General features: G+C 41.2%; 1 protein-coding gene across 1 annotated transcript in view; it reads left to right on the top strand.

The window, feature by feature from the left end:
• FERMT1 (FERM domain containing kindlin 1) overlaps nucleotides 1-15,385 on the top strand; it is a 64,194-nt gene extending 48,809 nt beyond the window's left edge. Inside the window, exons 10-15 of the mRNA XM_079899091.1 lie at nucleotides 4,749-4,873; nucleotides 5,635-5,741; nucleotides 7,211-7,432; nucleotides 8,041-8,165; nucleotides 9,230-9,371; nucleotides 13,040-15,385. Coding sequence (XP_079755217.1) covers nucleotides 4,749-4,873; nucleotides 5,635-5,741; nucleotides 7,211-7,432; nucleotides 8,041-8,165; nucleotides 9,230-9,371; nucleotides 13,040-13,213 — 895 coding nt within the window. The 3' untranslated portion in view covers nucleotides 13,214-15,385. The remainder of the gene's footprint in view (nucleotides 1-4,748; nucleotides 4,874-5,634; nucleotides 5,742-7,210; nucleotides 7,433-8,040; nucleotides 8,166-9,229; nucleotides 9,372-13,039) is intronic.
• Nucleotides 15,386-16,552: the final 1,167 nt, after the last annotated feature.

Here is a 16,552-nt window from a genome sequence, read left to right as displayed (position 1 = left end):
ATTAGCAGCCTTGTTTCAACAAAAACCTTCACAAACAGGTAGACGGCATTAAAATATGAATAGTGTGATTTAGTAAACACGGCCAACAGTGTGCTTCCTCCACTGGGGTTTGTATAACTGAGCAACAACCTCCCTTCTTGAAACAAACCAAACTTTTCACATATATTTATTTTTAATTTAGGTTTATATAAGTTTTGTAATGTATATATTGTAATATATTACAAATAAATAATTGTAAATATGTTAGGGGGTAGGTACTCAAAATATTTTAAGGATTGGGTGTGCCACATTTTAGTTTGGAGATCACTGGTCTGGAGTTGTGTTTCTCAAACGAGGGAACCATGTTAGGAAAGGTTACTTAAAATGAAGATGCCTGGGCCCTAACCTGGACCTGCTGAATAGGAAGGATTCTCTGGGACTGGGCCCAGGCTTGTATGTCTTCAGCAAGTTCCCTCCCAATTCTGATGAACACCAGAATTTGAGAACCATTTTTCTAGAAAATAAAGCCCAGTTCCTTAGGTGGACATTCAGAGTCCCACTGTGTCCCTCGTCTGCTTGCTGTTCTGGTCCCCATCAGCCCCACACATGGAAATGCTGTAGCCTCAGAAACTGCCTCTTTTTCCATTTCCATGGCTCAGCCTGGCACCCAGCATGAGGCAGATGTCCAAGAAGTGTTGACCCAACTCCTACCAGCAAGGTGCCAGGCTCTGATTCGTCTCTGCATTTTGCACATGCAGTTGCCTGAACTTTTTTATTTTTTTTTAATTTTATTTATTTTTGGCTGTGTTAGGTTTTTGTTGCTGCATGTGATCTTCCTCTAGTTGTGGTGAGTGGGGGCTACGCTTCATTGCGGTGTGCGGGCTTCTCATTGCTGTGGCTTCTCTTGTTGCGGAACACGGGCTCTAGGCACATGGGCTTCAGTAGTTGCAGCACGCAGGCTCAGTAGTTGTGGCACATGGGCTTAGTTGCTCCATGACATGTGAGATCTTCCCAGACCAGGGATCAAACCCATGTCCCCTGCATTGGCAAGTGGATTCTTAACCACTGCACCACCAGGGAAGTCCCTGAACTTTTCTTTTTGAAATTTCTTTTCCCTGTTCCTCCCATCAAATTCTTATTGATCCTTCATTCTATGTTTAAATGTTGTGTACTCTGTTACTCACCACTCCTATGTCCTTGTGGTATGACTTACCACATTTTATTATATTTATTTACTTATACATTTCCCTCTTTTAATTACAAGCTCCATGAGTATTTGACACTGTCTCTTTTCTTTTTTTTTTTTTTTTTGTCATACTTCAGGTAACATTTATTGATTGCTTGTTTTGTTTTTTGGTTTTCTGAAATTTATTTTTATTGAGATAACATTGATTTATAACATTATATGTTTCATATGTACAACATTATATTTCTACTCCTGTATACCCTACAGTGTGCTCACCACCAAAAATTTAGTTTCTATCCATCACCATACAGTTGATCCCCTTTACCCATTTTGCCACCCCTGCCCCACCCCTACCCCTCTAGTAACTACTACTTTGATCTCTGTTATCTAGGTGTTTGTTTTGGTTTGGTTTGGTTTGTTCATTTATTTTGTCTTTTGTTTTTTTATTAGTTCTTTGTATTCCACACATGAGTGAAATCATATGGTGTTTATCTTTCTCTGTCTGACTTATTTAACTTAACATAATACCCTCAAAGTCCATCCATGTGGCCACAAATGGCAAGATTTCATTCTATTTTGTGGCTAATATTCCATTGTGAATATATATGTATATATTCATATACATATACATACCACATCTTCTTTATCTGTTCATTTATCGATGGACACTTTGGTTGTTTCCATATCTTGGCAATAAATAATGCCACAGTGAACATAAAGGTGTATATATCTTTTCAAATTAGTGTTCTCGTATTCTATGGATAAATACCCAGAAATGAAATTGCTGGGTTATATGGTAGTTCTATTCTTAATTTTTTGAGGAATCTCCATATTTTTTTCCATGGTGGCTACACTGGTTTGCATTCCTACCAACAGCGTATGAGGGTTCCCTTTTCTCCACAACCTCACCAATACTTGTTATTTCTTGTATTTTTTATAATAGCCAATCTAACAGGCATGAGATGATTTTAACCTTGTAGTTTTGATTTGCATTTCCCTAATAATTAGTGATGTTGAACATCTTTTCATGTACCTGTTGGCCACCTGTATGCCTTTGGGAAAATGTCTATTCAGCTCCTCTGCCCGGTTTTTAATTGGGTTGTTTGTTTTTTGTTGTTGTTGAGTTGTATGAGCTCTTTATATATTTTGGATATTAATGCCTTATTGGATATACCATTTGCAAACATCTTCTCCCATTCAGTAGGTTGTCTGTTCATTTTGTTGATTGTTTCCTTTGTTGTGCAGAAGCTTCTCAGTTTTATGTTATCCAATTTTTAAATGTTTGCTTTTTTTTCCCTTGCCTGAGGAGATTTATCTAGAAAGATATTGCTAAGACCAATGTCTTAGCAATGTTAGCAAACATAGGCATACTGCCTATGTTTTCTTCTAGTAGTTTATGGTTTTAGGTATGGTTAAGACTTACATTCAAGTCTTTAATCCATTTTGAGTTGTTTTTTGTGTATGGTGTGAGATGGTGATCTCGTTTCATTTTTTGCCTGTAGCAGTCCAGTTTTTCCAGCACCATTTATTGAAGAGACTATTCTTTCTCCATTGTATGTACTTTGCACCTTTGTCATAAATTAATTGTCCATAACCGCATGGGTTTTTCTGCCAACACCATGCTGTTTTGATTACTATGGCTTTGTGATTTAGTTTAAAATCAGGGTGGGTGATACCTCCAGCTTTGTTTTTTCATTTGTTTGTTTGTTTTTTGTTTTGTTTCATTTCATTTTGTTTTGTTTTGTTTTCCCCCTTAGGATTGCTTTTGCTATTCAGAGTCTTTTGTGGTTTCATACAGACTTTAGAATTTTTTATTCTATTTCTGTGAAAAATATCTTTGGGATTGCATATAATCTGTAGATTTCTTTAAGTAAAATGGACATTTTAACAATGTTAATTCTTCCAATTCGTGAGCATGGAATATCTTTCCATTTATTTGTGTCTTCTCCAATTTCTTTCAACAGCGTCATCTAGTTTTCAGTGTACAAAAAACTATCTCATTCTTGTGTGCACCATTCCCCACCCAGCCACCTTCTTCACTCCTCCTTCCCTGCCCTGCCTCAGCCCCTGGAACATCATTAGTTTTGGGGATATGCAAAAGCAGCTGGAGGATGAACCAACCTGGAAGAAAATAGTAGAGGGAATTTAAGATCTTTTGATACTCAAAGTCCAGTTAAAATAGAGAAGCAGAGTTTCATTCTTAATTCTGAATAGAAATATTTAGATGCCTAGGACTAAACTGAGACTTCACTGTCTTTTGGTTGTAGGCTGTGTCTTTAGATTTTATTTTGAAAATATTAACTTTAGAGAATCTGATTCTTAGACAAGTAATCTTTTAAATATGTTCCTTAGAATTATAGTACCTACAACTCTCAACATGATAAATACTATTTTAAGGTAGTGATTTTCTAAATCCTAGAACTATTAACTCCGTATAATGTTTTTCAGTTTTATTGTGTGATAAATAGTTTTATTGTGTCTTATCCTGGTGTTAAGGATAGCACATTTTTAGCTAATGAAAGACTAGTACTGACATGTTAAAAGACTTACCCCAAATTATATATGAGTGCAGTTAAGCCCAAGCTTCCTCTCTTCCTCTGTTCTTGAATGCAGAAATCTACCCCTCAGACATGAGATACCCTGATGCACCCCCAAGGCTGGGATTGTTCCATTAAACCACATACAATTCCTATTACCTTTTCTCTGTCCATCTGTATCCCCTTCCCTACTCCCCAGCTCGATCTCTTGTTTTCTATTTTGAATGACCCAGCTGAGGCCTGCCATTGGCATTGCCAACCTTGTCTAGCCCAGAGTACAAAGTTTTCTGGCCCCAATGGATATCATGGTTGGAGGTCTTCCCCCAAAATATTTTTAAATTGAAGTATAGTTGATTTACAATGTTGTGCCAAAATATTTTTTAATAAGAGTGAGTCTATGTAGATTAGCTGTAGATTTTGGTGATTTCCATGGCTCACTAGGAATTTTCTCATGGTTTCTCTTAAGGGTCAAGAGGAAAGTACAGAAAAGTACCTTTATATCTGATTTTTATGTCTGATAATCTGAAGATTGTGTTGTCCGTATAGACAGCTTTTTCAGGTTCAAGAAGTAAACTGAAATTTTAGATGTCACCAGATTCATGGATGTTTCTCACATCATCATCATAGTAATAATAATAATAATTTGTTGAGCACTTCAGTTTGCCAGGTACCTTATAGAGATTCCCTCTTTCCATCCTCACAAAAGCCCTATGAACTGGAGGCTGATACTCTCCCATCACACAGAAGTAGTACATGTGGCCCAGAAGGATGAAGTGTCTTTTCCAGGGTCACACATTTATACAGTAGCAGAGCCAGAGTGTAGCCCCAGGTGGTCTAGCTCCTGAGATTTTGCATTAACTTCTGCATCTCATATCAAAACCCCATTTTCAGTTTTTAGAAATGAGTTAGCAATTTGAAAATTATTTTTAAAAATACAGAGGATGTTGTTTCAAAGGGTCCCTAGAGCATCTTGATCCACTTGAATTTGCAATGTGTCCTACATTTCTGGATGCTTTTTCAAATGCTTACTGTACTTTAATTTGCAGGCCCAAGAAGCTAATATTAAAAGCTTTCAAACAATATTGGTTCGTCTTTAAAGACACGTCTATAGCCTACTTTAAAAATAAGGAACTTGAACAAGGAGAACCAGTAGAAAAACTAAATCTTAGAGGTAAGAGGGTCCAATATCTTGGTATGGCTTGTCATGGCCCAGCAAGCGGATGAAAGCCAAGACTCCCACCAGTGAAGCAGCTTCACTCCCAGAGGAACCTCTTATGTCACAGGTTGTCAGTGACCGCCTGCCTGCAGCTCCTCCTCCCTGTGAAACATGGACCTGAAATGCAAACCAGTGAATGGTTATTTGTGTTATGCTGTCCCTTCTTTCCCAGTGTGTCCAACTCTCTGAAGTGGTGGTAATTGGTGTCATAAACATAGTACATTAGACATTGTTGGATCCTGAAAAACACTCTGAATTCCAAAACAATTATGTGTAATTCAGTATCACTTTTGTGCCTGATTTCTGAAGGTGGCCGTGAGTGTACTGGTAACTCCATTAACTAAAAATTTAATTAACTAGTGCACTCAATTCCCTTATCATTGTGACAATCAGAGGATTCCCTCTGCTTTAATTCATTTCAAAGCTTATATTCAATAACTGATTATATGAGTTAGAATAGCCAAATCAACCTGAAAAATGAATTCAACTGATGATTATTTAAGAAATCCATAAAAGAAATATTTTTATTTATCCATGTTATGTTCATAATTTATCTAGTTATCCTTTAATTAATGTTATCAGCCTGCTCCTCAGTTTTTCAGAAGAGAACCAAATCTGAGGAGCTTATGTTCAAAGTCTTTATTTTAGATGCACATCTGATATTTGTCTAAGAGATCTCTCAGAACTCAGTTCTGTCCTTGCCTTTTATCACTCAGGCTGTGAAGTTGTGCCAGATGTAAATGTAGCAGGGAGAAAATTTGGAATCAAGTTACTAATCCCGGTTGCTGATGGTATGAATGAAGTATATCTGAGATGTGACCATGTAAGTAAAACCACAGAAATGGTAAGTCACTTCACCTTTATTAAGCCTCAGGACAAACCATCTCAGGTGTTTTCTCAAATGAGGGCACTCATCAGTCAGCTATTGCTTTGTAACAAACAATCACAAAAATCACACAGACACATATGAATAAACGTTCTGCAGGTGGGCTGGGGATTGAGTGATCCAGGCTGAGTGCATCTGGGCAGATCTGCTTCAAGCCATCCACCTGGCTCGGCTGGCTCCTTATCACAGGCTGAGCTCATGGGATTTATTCTGGGTCCCAGGCTGCCTGGGGAGGAGGCTCTTCTCATAGTGATGGCAGAAGTGCCAGAGGGGAACTGGGAAAGTGTGAGACCTCCTAAATCTTAAGCTTGCAGTCAATCGGTAGGTACACTGTCATTTCCACCCATGCTCCATTGACTAAAGCACATCCATGGCCAGGCCCAAAGTCAAGATATGGGAAATTACACTCTAGCTCTGGTGGGAGGGACTGTAAAATTACATGGCAAGAGGTGTGGATGCTAGGAGGGTGAAGATTGAGGCCAGTGATTCAGTGAACCACACCTACTGTTGCCCTGAAGAATTAATTCAATTCTTCACCTGCATCCCCTCGGCTTCTGGGACCACTCCCCTTTGCTCCCTGAAGTAACAAATGAGCACAGACATTAAAGAACAATAGAAGCCACCACTAACTGGTTCAGCACCACCAATGGACCTGATTCCTGCTATGGGATTAGAATCTTTACTAAGGATAGGCCAGGGGAGAAATAATGTGAGAAGTCAGTTAATGATTTTTCCTCATTTTCTTCTGTCATAGAGATAAGATGTGATATGAAAATGGAAATATGTGTCAAGGAGGCTATCGGGTAGTTTGGGTTTTCACCTGTCTGTGCCCCGTGGAGCTCCTTTTTGTCCTTGGTTCATCTTTTTTTTTTTTTTTTAATTTATTTGGTTGCATCAGGTCTTAGTTGTGGCAGGTGGGCTCCTTAGTTGCAGCTCATCAGCTTCTTAGTTACAGCACACGGTCTCCTTACCTGTGGCTCGCAGGCTCCTTAGTTGTGGCATGCAAACTCTTAGTTGCAGCATGCATGTGGGATCTAGTTCCCTGACCAGGGTTTGAACCCAGGACCCTGCATTGGGAGCATGGAGTTTTATCCACTGCACCACCAGGGAAGTCCCTCCTTGGTTCATCTTTAAATGCAAAGTTCTCCACATGAAATTTCTTAAAGTTGACATTCATATTCTCTAGCCCCATGGTATCTAGAAATTCAACACAGGACTCAAAAGCTCTCATTGAACTTTAAATTACGTGGTTAACAGTCAATCTGAATGTGTGCCACTTCATATCTTTCCTTGCTGGGAAGGTGACGGTTTTGTATCATAGAGATGAAAGCCCAGGTCCTGCTCTGTTCCCAGCATGGCTGCTTTGCATTTGAACTTACTTCTCAGCTCTCTGGTGTTTGCTGCAGGAGAGTCAGTATGCCCAGTGGATGGCTGCCTGCATCTTGGCATCAAAGGGCAAAACCATGGCGGACAGCTCCTACCAGCCAGAGGTCCTTAACATCCTTTCATTTCTGAGGATGAAAAACCGGAACTCAGCATCTCAGGTGGCTTCCGGTCTTGAAAACATGGATATGAACCCAGAATGTTTTGTGTCACCTAGGTGTGCAAAAAAGCACAAGTCTAAACAGGTACTGCTAATCTGGTTGGGGTGATTGTCTGCAGCAAATTCTGTATTTTCTGAAATAAAATAAATAATTTAAATGACTGAGATCATCATCATGAAAAATCAGCTGATAGGGAAATTTGACTATGAACTGGGTATTAGATGATATTAAGAAATTATTGTGAATTTTGTTAGCAGTGACTATACTGCTAACTGAACATGGCAATATTCTCAGAATAAACCTAATTTAAAAATAATGATTTAGTCCCCACAAATTAAAATTTTAAGTTATGCTTCCATAAGAGTGGGGTTGAAAGTTACACAGATAAACTGATTCAAGTAGAACCATTGTCCGTGGAGACCACAGACCCCAGAAAGAACTCAGGACTCTTCATCTACATAAAGCTTAGATATTTATGTGTTGGTCCATCTTCCTGTTTCTCCACAGTGATTTGCATGTATTATAGAAAGAGAGAGAGAGAGTGAATGAATGAATGGGAGGAATTGTCTTTGTGGAGCTGTAGTTGGGCCTTGCATTCATTCTTCTCGTTGGGGACCCGGGGCCAACGGGATGATTGCTGTAGAGAGTCAGTGCCTGCTAAGGAGAATTTGACATCTCCCACTTCTGCTTAGCTGGCAGCCCGCATCCTGGAAGCCCATCAGAACGTGGCCCAGATGCCCCTGGTCGAAGCCAAGCTGCAGTTCATTCAGGCATGGCAGTCTCTACCTGAATTCGGCCTCACCTACTACCTTGTCAGGTGATTACAATGCTCACTTGCCTCTCTCACTTTCTGTTCAATTTTAAGTGGTTTCATGGAGCCCAGTTTATTCTCATTTGGTCTAGAATGTAGAACTCTTTCTTTTTTTTTTTTTTAATTTTAGAATACTGTCCTTTCACAAATGGCCCAAACACTTTTGGCTGCTCATGACAATCTTCCATACCTCTGTTCACAGTGCCTACCAGATCTCTCTGCTTCTCCTGGGTCCCCTAAGTTTTCAACTTAGCAGCAAGAGTGATCCTTTTAAGATCTCAGTCAAACCACGTCAGGCCTCTGCTCACCACTGCTGAAGGCATTGTGTCATACTCAGAGTAAGAGCCAAATCCTTATAGTGGCCCTACAAGACCTTAGTGCTGGAATTTCACATCCTCTCCCCTCCTTCACTGTGCCCAGCCACACTGGCCTCCTAGCAGGGCCTTGAGCCTGAGGGAAAAAAAAGACTCTGGCTTTCACACTGGCTGTGCCCTCTGCCTAAGATACTTTTTCCCCAGATATCCACATGGCTCACTCCCTCACAGACATTAGTTCTTTGATCAAATCTCCCTTCTCACTGATACCTTCCCTCTCGATTTAAAATTGTAACAACCTCATTGCCAGTATTCCCTGTCCCACTTCTGTGCCTTATCCTCCTTTATGACCTTATCTGGCATGTATATTTCACTTATTCATGACCCTCTCCCCCAACTAGAACACAAGCTGCATGAGGTCAGGAATCTTCTGTCTGTTTAGGTCACTGCTGTATTCCCAGTGCCTAGAAGGGTACCTAGCATACACAGTTCGTGCTAATTCGAATTAACTGACTTGACTGCCTCTTATTTTGCTTTCCTTTGATGTCAGTTTCACTTAAATAATGTCTGCAGGACAGCCTACTCTCCAGCCTTCATATTCTATCCTAATGAAAATGCCCTTCTATAGAAAGTTAATCCCTCATTGTCTGTTCTTCAGAAATGATTTGAAATGTTGGTATTCTCTTTAAGAAGTTGTATGTGAATGAACATCATGTTACAGGAAGCAGTTTCATATTTTAATTATTTTTTTTTCAGATTTAAAGGAAGCAAGAAAGATGACATCCTGGGAGTTTCATATAATAGGTTGATTAGAATCGATGCAGCCACTGGGATTCCAATTACAACATGGAGATTTACAAATATGAAACAGTGGAATGTAAACTGGGAAATCCGGCAGGTAAAGTGAAAGTTTTTGGTACATTCAGCATTGAGCCTATAAATGTGTGTTCCCTCAGAACTGCAGCTTATTTTGATTTTAAGAAGGTGTTATTATACTTAGAACTCAGAAACCACAAGCATGTGGTAATTGTCTGCTAAAATAATCACATGCAGTCCTGAGCAGTTTCCTAGCAAGCACAGACCAAATGCTTTTGAATTAACACAAGTTGGCTTAGTCTCCATACAGACAGACTCTAAAATTGCTGAGCAGTTTGATTAATTTCTTTCAACTCAGTGTATGATTATGTAAGATTTAGGCTGACCATTACTTAGCTGAAACTACCTGAGATGTAAATATCATACAAAATAAATACAAAACAGGCGTCATCTGACTGGCTGCCAAGAGATGTAACTGGTTGAGAACTCAGAGGCTCAACTGCCCACCTGGAGAGCATTCCAGTCCCAAAGGGGAAAAGTATCAGAGAAGCCAGCGAGGTACACAGGGGTCATGGAGGAAACTTAGCCTCTGAGTTCAGGAGCCCTGAGCCCCCATCGTCCCCGCCCTAGGAACCAGGTCAGGCCATGCCTGCATCACAGGACGTGCTAGACCAAGTCAGACACACCTGAGTGTCCTGATGATTTAAAACATTCTGCTGTTGCTGATATAGGATCTTTATCGCATTCCTTTGGCATTTCCATTTTTCCAGTATAAAGCTGTCAATGTAGAGCGAGGATAAGTGACTCACATTTTTCTTTTTTTAAGAACCATGGATTCCTCTCAGCAGGGCTGTTGACCATCTGGACTCATTTGCAGAACAATGTTCTGAGATTAGATGGCCTCTAAGGCAGTGACTCGAAAACCTTGTACCCCCAAGGTCGTGTAAATCCGACTCTGGGAAATGCAAATCAAAACTACAAAAAATGAGGCACCACCTCACACCAGTCAGAATGGCCATCGTTAAAAACTCTATAAATAACAAATGCAGGAGAGGATGTGGAGAAAAGGGAACCCTCCTACACTGTTAGTGGGAATGTAAGTTGGTACAGCCACTATGGAAAACAGTATGGAGGTTCCTCAGAAAACTAAAAATAGAATTACCATATGATCCAGTATCATATGATTACCATATGATCATTACCATATGATCCAGCAATCCCACTCCTGGGAATATATCCTGACAAAACTCTTAATTCAAAAAGATATATGCACCCCTATGTTCATAGCAGCACTATTCACAATAGTCAAGACATGGAAACAACCTAAATGTCCATCAACAGATGAATGGACAAAGAAGATGTGGTACATAGGTACAAAGGAATACTACTCAGCTATAAAAAAAAGAACAAAATAATGCCTTTTGCAGCAACATGGATGCAGCCTGAGATTATCATACTAAGTGAAATAAGTCAGAAAGAGAAAAACAGGGCTTCCCTGGTGGTGCAGTGGTTGAGAGTCCGCCTGCCGGTGCACAGGACACGGGTTTGTGCCCCGGTCTGGGAAGATCCCACATGCGGCGGAGTGGCTGGGCCCGTGAGCCATGGCCGCTGAGTCTGCATGTCCGGAGTCTGTGCTCCGCAACGGGAGAGGCCACAACAGTGAGAGGCCCATGTACCGCAAAAAAAAAAAAGAAAGAGAAAAACAAATACCATATGATATCACTTGTATGTGGAATCTAAAATATGACACAAATGAACCTATCTACAAAACAGAAACAGACTCACGAACATAGAGAACAGACTGGTGGTTGCCAAGGGGGAGAGGATTGGGGGGAGGGATGGAGTGGGAAGTTGGGGTTACAGATGTAAGCTTTTAAATATAGAATGGATAAACAAGGTCCTACTGTATAGGTTATAGAGAACTATATTCAATATCTTATGGTAAACCATAATGGAAAAGAATATTTAAAAAAGAATGTATATGTGTATAACTGAATCACTTTGCTGTACAGCAGAAGTTAACACAACATTGTAAATCAACTACAATTTAAAAAAAAAATGATCCAACTGTGCACCTTAAATAGGTCTGTTTATTATACATCGGTTATACCTCAATAACACAGTTTGGAAAAAAAATCTGACTCTGGGAATTACTGAGATCAGTGATTCTTTTTTTGTTTGTTTGTTTTTAAAATAACATTTATTTTTTAAAAGTTAACATGTGCATAATAGGAAACCGAAAAACACAAGAAGCAAAAAGCAAAGTCATCCATAATCATAAGCAGTTTACCGTTTGATGTGTCCTTCTAGGTCTCATTTGTGTATCTATACAACTAAGCATCCATTTTCATATAAGTAAGATCATACAGTTATGTACTGTGCTTTTTCAGACATCAGGAATATTTACCATTTCAACGTCCCAAAGCTATTTGAGTATTTTGATAACCAAGAATACACTACACCAACTCAATCTACAAGGAAAAAAATGTAATCCTGCCTTGCTTGGCAACAAAAATTTCATAAAAGACAAAAATGGCAACAGGCCTCTAGATAAAGATATTGGAAGAGTTATGATTAAAATACCACATTTCCTTAATGTTCCATTAAAAATGAGACAGAAAGCAAAACATAAATACAAACACATCCACATACATGCCTCCCTTTATACTTCCTTCTGCCCCTCTGCTGCTAACCTAATGAGCTAGTCCTGACGTACATTTCTCAGAGACGGTTTAACAATTCCATATCCAAGATGCTGCTTTTTTTTATCAGTTGTAACAAAGATATTTACCAATTGGTTAATTCATTAGCTCTACTTTTTATCATACATTGTCACCTCAGGATATCTAAAAGCTTAGATGTTGCAAAATAAAGAATGAGCCTTGCAAAAGACTTTTGCTGGTGTGTACTATTGAACATTTCAACTTATCCATTGCTCTATATGTTACATGCCTTTGGTTTAACTTTACTGTATATATTATGTACATACTGGACAAATGGGTCCTAATTTTATAATATCTAGTCTCTAGATATTAAAGGGGTTGCCAATGTATGACAAAAGTAGAGTTGGTAAACTAACACATTTTGTACACTTTTGTGTTAAAATTCATTGAAAGGCCGTCTTTTGAAAAGGACCTTTGGAAATGAAATTGTAAATCACATCTAAGTGACACATGTGCCTGTACTCACCCACTGTTGGATGATGGAAAGAAGTAATTGGGAGAAATGAAGGGTTCTAGACTAGAATGTTTCTGTGTAGATCAGTGATTCTTAAAGGTCCCCAGCTGATTCCACTGGGCAGCCAAGGCGGAGAACGGGTGAAGCTTCAGTTTCTTCCAGTGTTAGAGTTTATGACTTCCAGCTGGGAAGGAGTGAGGGCCGTGGCTGTAGGAAAATTCACATGAGCCTTTTTCTCTCCACTAAAAAATCTGCAAAGCACTCTGCCCCTCCACACAGGGAGTGCTTAGACAGTTCTTTCATCTAAACAAGAGCCAGACAGGAAATATCTTTTGTGTTGAGCGTTAGAATGTTTTGCCAGGTGTGCAGCAAAGCTGACACCACAAGAGGGCGCCCAGAGAGCAGAGACGTTTTCTGTAAGCTTTTATGCAAGCAGTGGGTTATGCAGGGTTTGGGGAAACCCATCTGTCAGCACCTCAGGAGTCCTCAGCTCTGGGACCATCTCCAGCCAAACGGCTTCTTTCTCATTCGTCTTTGTCAGAGCTTAAGTATACCTGTGCCTTCCTCTTCCAGGTGGCGATCGAATTTGACCAGAACGTCTCCATCGCATTCACCTGCCTGAGCGCGGATTGCAAAGTCGTGCATGAGTACATCGGGGGCTACATTTTCCTGTCCACCCGCTCCAAGGACCAGAATGAAACTCTCGACGAGGACCTGTTCCACAAGTTGACCGGTGGCCAGGAGTGAACAAAGCAGGCCTGCTGGACCTACACAGAGGGCAGTCCTACCCGGACGTTGGGTCAACAGCCTGCACCATGTGTACATTCCAGGCTGACAGCATATATTCACCACTGGACACCCAGACCCTCGCCTCATTTCCAGCACCCTGCCTAGCACATCCCTCTCCTCACTCTGCCCTCTGCTACCCGCTGTGGAAGGGGCCTCAGTTAACCTCTTCTGTAATGCGGGGCGGGAGAGAGGACACTGCTCGGCATTACTCCAAGGCTCCACCTGTAGCTATGACCTGCAGAACCTGCAAGTGCATGGCTAGAAGCTGTCCGTGTGCTTATCTGCTTTTTTGCTAAGTCAAAGGAAAGACAGGTTAAAAGCACATGTAGCAAGGACAAATCTTATTCCCCAAACTCAGGTATGAAAAGAAATATCTTTCCTTAACAGAAGTGCCTTTAACTACCATCTTGTGAAAATGGCAGAGGGAGCCCCCGCATACACTTTTGTCCCATAGGTCAAAGTCTGGGGGTGAAGGTCTGGGGAAAGGTGGAGTTACCTGGTACCAGTTGGTGACAAGGGGTCAGAGTAGTGGCCCTCAGTGTCATCAGTCCCGAGTGACATCTGCCAAGGTGACCATTGACCCATCTGGTCTTGGACATCGGTTACTGCCCCACCTGCAAGTCCCATTCCATTCCTGGGGAGCCTTCAACCACAATTAAAGGGGATCCCTTAAGTCCTTCTAAAGACACAGTGACACAAGGGTTCAGGGAAACCCATTTCTCAAACCCACTCCATGTCTCAACAGCTTCTACTCTGGGTTGAGGCTCAGGAAGATGGGCTTAGTTCTCTCTTCATAAAAACCACCTCCCAGCATCAAGGTTTCCAGTGAGGTCTCCATCCCAACCCGTCAGGGAGAGAAGAACAGGACACAGGGCAGCCCCGTACCCAAAGACCACCAACTTAAGGGCTCTCAGCTTCCCCAGGGGCTTCTGTCTACTTAGGGCCTTTGGCTGGTCTGTGGGGTAGGGAAGCCTTGCTTTTATTACTACCCAGTGTTCTGGATTTGTGTCTGTTTATATGACTCACAGCCTTTCCCCTGAAGGCCTTTGGCTTTGTAAATCAAAAGCAGATAATGGACTTCTTTTTTTCTCTACTTTTTGCTCTGTTGTCTCTGCCTTGAGACATGAATGTGGGCCAGTTAACAGCTGCCTCAATTGTCATTTTCTGTTTTGGTTCATCAGTGTTGGGAGGATTGAGTTTTAAGAAGGTAAAAGGCAGTACTGGGGTTAGAGGGAAATATCAGATGTATTTTAGTATGTTTTTATAAATATTCTCCTGTCACACAAAGGATGTGGGTTGCAAGGGTAAGGCTGAGACTCTGTTTCCATTTTGAAGTTCTTTTAGGATGCAAACCTCAGGGGGCCTGGCTGGATTTCAGATGCCCAAAAACATTGGCTGTTGCTTTATTTTCTAACAAAACTGTTCGAGAAGAGAGATCTCTGCAATTCTGGGGGCCACCTCGAGACAGCCTTGGCTGGGGACCCTTGGGCCCTGAGCCAGAAACTGTCACTGGAAATTCCTCTTTCAGCCTCTCCTTAGAGGTGAATGTTATTGAAGAATCTTCAGGCAACTGAACTTCTGAGGCCTAGCTTAAAGCCTGGATGTGGCTTGGGCACTTGGAAAATCTGGTCCATGTCAAAAAGAACTGAGTTTGAAACGTTTTGTACAGAAACCAGTGCCAAGTGAACTGCATTGAACTTGGTGGTCATTTCTCCATAGTCCTGGGCTCCATTATTTTAGAGCCTAGCTGGGCCCGACATTAAAGTAATGCTCCTTGATGTCACAGTTTCCCTGTCTGCTGTCAAACGCAGCTCTGCCTAATTTACCAAAGCTAAACCTTTGGTTCAACCTTCTGCCTTAGCTTTTCCTGGCTGTCTGACATTTCCATGAAAACACTCAGAAGAGCTGACCAGTTTAACCAGACTTTCAGGGGAGCATTTCTTCCACAACTCCACAGTCACATCCCAGAGGAATAAACAAGCATGGCAGGAAAACCTTAAACACTGCTATTCCAAAGAGCAACTTAAGGACTTTTTTTTACATTGGGTGCAAAGGTCACCTGACTTCCTATGATGAAATTTGAAATGAATGTGTGCCTTTCAACCCTGTTTGATTTCTTATCTACAGTACATGGGGAATTCTGCATTTTTTTGTCTGTTATTTTATATGACTTTTTAAATTAAATGGTTTATATGGATTTGAATATGGTCTAGTTGTGTCCTCTCCAGTCTGTTGCCTCTAAAAAGGCGAATATTTTCTCCATTATGAAAAAAGAGTACAACTTTCAGGTTTAACATTTGCTTTTCCTCACAATTCCAATATCTGAGCTATTCTCTGCAGTGAGATTGACTTAGAAACCTCACTTAACCATTGGTTTCAACTCTTTTCTCATTGACTGTCACTAGATTTCCTGACATATCATGAGCTCTTTTTATCCGGGTCCACCTTTTAGAAAAAGCACGATAGAGCAAAAAAGTAGCCAGAGGCAGAGGGACATCAGAGGGCCTCTGATTTGATGACCCAATGTCACGGGCACATCTGATTTAGTGATAGATGGTCCATAAGGGTTAGGAATGTGTAGTGTTTAGATATCCCTTCATGCAATTCTTTTTTTTTTTAATTTAACTACAGTTGATTTACAATATTGTATTAGCTTCAGGTGTACAGATTCTTATCCATTATCGGTTATTACAAGACATTGAATATAGTTCCACGTGCTATATAACCCTTTGTGCAATTCTCACATCAACCCACAGGGAGCAGAAACGGCTTGCCTTCTCATTTCACAAAGGAGAAACCAGGCTCCGAAGGTGAAGTAATGTGCCCAAGGTCACACCAAGAGTAAGCAGTGGAACCAAGATTCAGAGCCAGGTCTTAACTCCAGAGACTACTGAGCTTAACCCAGCAAACCCCACCCTTCCATTTCCAGCCCTGCTCAGCCTTGAACTGCCTGCCCCACTCCCAGCCCCAAGGCAGGCCTCTCCCGAGCTCAGTGTCCCCATGTCACACACCGGTGGGGGAGGGCCAGGGAAGTCAGAGGATTGGCTGCCCCAGAGGAGCTGGGGAGGTACAGGTGGATCAAAAAGTTCTGGAAGGGACTTCCCTGGTGGCACAGTGGTTAAGAATCTGCCTGACAATGCAGGCGACATGGGTCCAAGCCCTGGTCCGGGAAGATCCCACATGCCGTGGAGCAACCAAGCCCGTGCACCACAACTACTGAGCCTGCGCTTGAGAGCCCATGAGCCACAACTACTGAGCCCATGTGCCACAACTACTGAAGCCCACGTGCCTAGAGCC

This window comes from Stenella coeruleoalba (genome assembly GCF_951394435.1).
Source record: "Stenella coeruleoalba genome assembly, chromosome: 15".
Classification (NCBI taxonomy): Eukaryota; Metazoa; Chordata; class Mammalia; order Artiodactyla; family Delphinidae; genus Stenella; species Stenella coeruleoalba.
Note: the sequence above shows the minus strand (reverse complement) of the source record. Positions and strands in the feature narration are given on the sequence as shown.